The 5,798-nt window shown below is 43.5% G+C and overlaps 1 protein-coding gene across 1 annotated transcript in view; it reads left to right on the top strand.

Moving 5' to 3' along the window:
* The window catches only part of gnl2 (G protein nucleolar 2), a 12,990-nt gene that overhangs the window by 5,498 nt on the left and 1,694 nt on the right, over window positions 1-5,798 (top strand). Inside the window, exons 8-13 of the mRNA XM_014018601.1 lie at window positions 133-246; window positions 2,496-2,624; window positions 2,717-2,821; window positions 3,151-3,309; window positions 4,283-4,390; window positions 4,472-4,926. Coding sequence (XP_013874055.1) covers window positions 133-246; window positions 2,496-2,624; window positions 2,717-2,821; window positions 3,151-3,309; window positions 4,283-4,390; window positions 4,472-4,926 — 1,070 coding nt within the window. The remainder of the gene's footprint in view (window positions 1-132; window positions 247-2,495; window positions 2,625-2,716; window positions 2,822-3,150; window positions 3,310-4,282; window positions 4,391-4,471; window positions 4,927-5,798) is intronic.

Raw genomic sequence — 5,798 nt, 5'->3', positions numbered from 1 at the left:
CTCTTTTCCCAAAAGTCATAACCAGTTATGTCCATCAGAAATCATAAATCTGAGGTAAGAAAACCGCTACACATCTTTTATATTAAATCTTTGCATGACTTTTGTCTTTTTCTCTGTTTATATTTGAACCAGAAACGGTGGGTAGCTGTTTTGTCCCAGGAGTACCCGACTCTGGCTTTCCACGCCAGCCTGACTAACTCCTTCGGTAAAGGCTCTCTCATCCAGCTCCTCAGGCAGTTTGGAAAGGTAAGCAAAAAAAAAAATCCTTGAACTTCTTCTAAAACAACAACACACTAAATGTTCAAGCGTAAGCATATTGTCCAGATCTTCCTTTTCAGTCATTTCACTCAGTACAACACACAGTTGTATATGGGGACGCGCGCGCCTGGCTGAAGCCACCTCTAATCACGTCTTTAGACCGGTGACGTTGAACGTCTGGTGACAGGCTCCGCCTTCACCCTATAAGTTCGGAATCACCAGCGTCATTACTCAGTTCTATCGCCCTTCACCTCGCGATAGTCACCTCYAAACCTGAGCTCACATAGCTGCTGCTAGTTAGCTCAGCTTCTAAGGTTCTTAGGCTAGCTTTACTGGTGCTAACCGCGTTACCTGCTGGTTTGTGTGTCTGCCGCTCGACGCTACTTAAGTGACCTTTATTTTCTGCTGAAAATCTGTTTTGGTAAATGGACTGTACTTATAGAGCGCCTTTCTATCCATCCAGGACACTCAAAGCGCTTCACACTACAGACATTCACCCATGCACACACACATTCACACAMTGATGATGGCAAACTACAATTTTAGCCACAGCTGCCCTGGGGCACACTGACAGAGGTGAGGCTGCCATACACAGGCGCCACTGGACCCTCTGACCACCATCAGTAGGCAAGGTGGGTAAGGTGTCTTGCCTAAGGACACAACGACTGAGTCGACTGGACGGGGATCGAACCGGCGACCTTCCGGTTCCAGGAAGGCTCCCTTAACCACTCTACCACAGCTGCCCCAATTGAACCGTTTTGTGGTTCACGATGAGCACAAATCCACCTTCGAAGAAGCCGAAGTCTTCTGTTTGCCCCTGTCCTCAGGGGTGCGGCCTTAAGCTTAATGAGAAGGACCAGCATGAGGTCTGCCCGGCCTGCCTAGGAATCATTCACGCTCGACGGGCGCTTGTGGAGCCCGAGTCCTGCCGGGCTTGTGCCGGACTTTCACGTCCGACAYTGGAGAGAAGAGTAAAATTCCTGGAGAAAATGCTGGGGGAAACTGCTGTTTTCCGACAAGACCCGCTGCTCTCCGAATCCAGCCAGACGGCTCAGTCCGACGAAGACAAGGATTCGGCGGTCGAAGCCCCCGTTGCTAGCTGGGCGGACCAGATGGAGCACGAGGAGGCCTCACCCGACATCGAGGGGGGCGAGACCCAGTTTCTACTGGATCTAAACCAAGAGGAGGACGATGTTCTGCAGATGGAGCAGGAGGTTCTCAGTCTGTCTGAAGACGACGAGGAGCCGTGCCCACCTCACTCCACCCCCTCTGAACACATTTTTATTATTAAGAGGTCCTGATAAAAAGCTTTAGGACTAACACAGCCTGCCACAGTAACAAATTTTGCATGACGATAAATTGTCTCAGAAATTGTCATGATAAATGATAATATTGTTTGGAGACATTTTAAACTAATATGAGTTAGAAAAAGCTTGTTTACGTGGAATATAGTGATTCACTGATTTGAGATACATTTCTTTCTTTCTTTCTAAATAAACGTTTATGTTGATGCATTAATATGTGCATAAACATTTATCTGTTTTAAAGGGCCTGTTCTGTTTTTTGGAGTAGTTGAGAATTAGAGATGTTTGCTCTATCCACTCATCACCAGTCACATTAYCACTAACCACCAATAATCCATTCCTCTGGCAGCGACATGTAGTCGTGCCTCAACTCTGCCTTCAGCATGTTTGACAAATGATGTGGTACACCTCTCATCGTAAACCCTCATTCTCACCATGCTGCCAGCTTCATCCTTCCAAACATATCTTTTTCCAGAAGCTGACCGTTTCAAATGTTTTGTAGCATGGTGTAGTTTGCTTTTTATTTTTTCGTGCGTTAGCAGCGGTTAGCTTGTTGTGCTCACACTGGAGGCAAAGCTGACAACTATGTTTACATCAACCTGCATCAGGAAGTGACTCAGTGTATCAAAACATTTGTCTTTTTGCCTAAAAAGTGCTTCTCAGAATTTCAGACATGACAACACATCATATCATATTTATAAAATCTGCACTTAGATTGTGATATAACGAAGTTCACAGAACAAAATATGTGAAAACTTCTTAAAGTTGGAAGGTTAAGAAAATCTTCCAGACATCTTTGTAATTATTATATAAATGGGGGAAAAAAAGCCACGGTTTCTGAAAGCAACAGATGCGTCTCAAATCACATTTGCTAATAAACATTTATTATGAAAAACAGAAAGTCAGAGTGCTTTTTGTGATTGTTTCTCGCAGCTCCACACAGACAAGAAACAGATAAGCGTGGGTTTCATCGGCTACCCGAATGTAGGAAAGAGCTCAGTCATCAACACACTTCGGTCTAAGAAGGTCTGCAACGTGGCACCCATCGCAGGAGAAACAAAGGTAAAGCTCATCATGTCTCATACTACGAAGAATGTGTGTAATGTCAGAATGTAAACACGGTGAAATGGTAAACATTCTCCTGACTTTTGTAGGTGTGGCAGTACATCACTCTGATGAGGCGCATTTTTCTCATTGATTGCCCCGGTGTTGTCTACCCATCAGAGGACAGTGAATCTGATATTGTCTTAAAGGGGGTGGTAAGTCTTCAGATCTGAAGTTATCTAAAAACACTTTTACTACACAATTCTCCTAAATCCCCAAATGTTGCAAAGAGAATAAAATAGTATGTGCTGTTCTTAATGTTGAAAAATGAAATAATATATGAAAAAAATCATTAACAAATTCCAGAGAGATTTATTTAAGACAAATCATCTACTAATGGTATATGGAGTATTGAATGAGAAAACTTGAAGTAGATTTGATTTCTAACAGCTGACATTCTGAGGATCCTCTAGTAGGATCAAAGTTTGATCATGCAAACAGTACATACTGTACCTTTCTTCTCCTACTCTCTTTCTTTTCACAGGTTCAGGTAGAGAAGATCAAGAACCCAGAAGACCACATCGGTGCAGTACTGGAGCGAGCCAAGCCTGAGTACATTCAGAAGACTTACCGTGTCCCTGCGTGGAAATCTCCTGAAGACTTTCTGGAGAAGCTGGCATTTCGAACTGGAAAACTTCTGAAGGTCACCTTTTTTTTCTTTTTTTTTTTTTCTTTTTTTGCATTTTGAGGAAAAATCTCTTGACAGCATTTATCCTGATAAGATCTTGAGGTTCACTTTAAATTATGACTATAAACCTAAGGGAGGTAGGGTGTATTTTCCAGGCACATAGTTCAATTCTATAAACAATCAAGTCACTATGTTACCTTCAGTTGTTATGAAAATGCAGTATATATCAGAGCTATTCAGCTTAATCACTCCAGGGGCCACAGTTAATGCAGGTCAACAGCACAGGGGCTGAACATCCAGCAATTAAAGTCATTATGTAAATAAACCAAGTATTAAAAAGATCTGTTACCTTTGAAATAGTTTATTTTGCTGCATTTAATACAACATACAGAACCCTATAAAAGTAGTGAAAATAAAAAAACAAAAATAACACATTATGCCTCCTATTTGACACAAATATTATTTTAACATCTGACTTGCCAAAAATTTTGAACCATTTTTATTTTCACTTTCATAGTTTTATCTTAAACTGCTTGTAATTTTAACTGTCTTGAGTGTGCATAGAAATGGTTTTTACCAGCTTGTAGCCAAGAATCTGATGTTTCTGTAGACACCAAACATGTCTGTTTAACTAAAAGAACTTAGAGTAATTAAAGTAGAAAACTGGGGGTTTGGGCTTAAGAGATAAATGCACCAATTGGCGGGCCAAACTGGACATCCCCGCGGGCCGCCAGTTGAATAGCACTGGTATATATCAAAAAGTACATTTGAAATGCCTTTAAAATTGGCCTCTGTCTGAACCTCCGACTGTTTCCAACACTCAAACATGCATGAATGAGTCAAAGCAACACTCTGCATATGTGTTTGATGAGGGAACAACATTATTACGTAATAAAGCTGAAAAAAGTCAATTTTGCAAAAAAAAATATCAAACTGTTTGTGAATCAGTCAAATTATACAGGAGCATTATTTTATCTGTATCATGCAGGGAGGTGAACCTGATCTCTCCACAGTCTCCAAAATGGTGTTGAATGACTGGCAGAGGGGACGTATCCCCTTCTTCGTGAAACCTCCTGGACCTGAGGGGGATCCGGATGTGAGAGTTTTCAGAACTCATTAGAATTCCTCACCAACCTTCTCTATTTGTTTTAACCTCCTTTTATTGTCACATCTCCAGAATGAAACCCAACTGGCAGTTGAAGCAGCACCAGTTCTAGAGGAGAATGTGCCGGAGGAACAGCCAGACCTTCCTGAAACGGTCTCAGCAGAGCAGAAGGAACAGTTGCAGAGACAGAAGGAGCAGGTCCAGAAGATCCTCTCCAACGTTCGACAAAACTTCGGAAAGATCAACGTGGCACCGGAGTTCAGCGAGGAGGACCTTGTACCAGTGGAGTTGCCGGACCTGGACATGTCTGACGACTCTGGATCAGAGGCTGATGAAGATGAGGGTGCAGAGGAGGATGAGGCCAACGTTGAGCCAGGAGAAGAAGAGGCTGAGGCTACAGCACCTCAGACTGAGAAGGCAAATAGCAAAAAGAGTTCACGGGAGGTGATTCTTGAACTCGATGAGAAAATTGCCAAGTACAAGCAGTTTCTGGATCGAGCCAAATCCAAGCGCTTCTCTGCAATCAGGTCAGTTCAAATTTCACTATATTTTCTTTGTGTTGGACTGAACTCGACAGACAGACAGAGGCCACTCATGAAGTTTTTAATGAAAATCAACTTTGAACTCTCTAAAAAGTAGCAATTCTTACACCTGTCGTTTATCTAAAATTTTTTAAATCTAGATTTACCCTTAAAATGTATCTTACCCCCCTGTGAAAAGATAACTCCACCCTAAGGCGAAATTTGAAAAATGCATCAAAGTGGGTAGGGGAAGGGTTGTGGGTGGGGAAGGGGTGTGGGTGGGGGGTAGAGAGCAGAGGTGTGGCCAGGACGAGAGAACGCGACAGCTAGCATTAGCATAATTGATGCTACATGGAGAGTGACCACAGCGACGCAGATAGTTACATCTCTGAATGGTCTGAAGTGGAGGATTTTTCACCCCCCTCCTCACCAGAGGCAGAGAGAGACTTGATCAAGTCAGCTCAGTCTGGGACTGACTCGTGTTTTCTTCCTGGATCAGGACACGGAGCTCTTTACCGCAGCCTTGGCTGAGCTCTGTCCGCCTCACACCACTCCAGCCCCGGACAGAGGAGGTGGAGCGCTCTGACAGCCTTACAGAAAAAGTAAAAGCATACAGCTGCAGCTGCTCACAAGATCGCTAGTTTAAAACATGAATAAAACTGTTTGGTCTTGTTTGACTGAAGTTCGATCCGGATCGGACTGTAGCTGCCCCGCTGCGCAGTACTCTTTCTGCATTTTTTCCCCTCCTCCCCTCCCGCTGTGTGTGTGTGTGGAGAAGGAGAGAGAGAGAAGCGTAGCAGTCCGCTCCTCTCCCCACCCGAGGTTGAGGGAGGCTGAAGGTCAACAGACGATCATGCTAAGCTTGCTAACAGCTCCAC

Source organism: Austrofundulus limnaeus, unplaced genomic scaffold (genome assembly GCF_001266775.1).
Source record: "Austrofundulus limnaeus strain Quisiro unplaced genomic scaffold, Austrofundulus_limnaeus-1.0 Scaffold196, whole genome shotgun sequence".
Lineage (NCBI taxonomy): Eukaryota > Metazoa > Chordata > Actinopteri > Cyprinodontiformes > Rivulidae > Austrofundulus > Austrofundulus limnaeus.
Note: the sequence above shows the minus strand (reverse complement) of the source record. Positions and strands in the feature narration are given on the sequence as shown.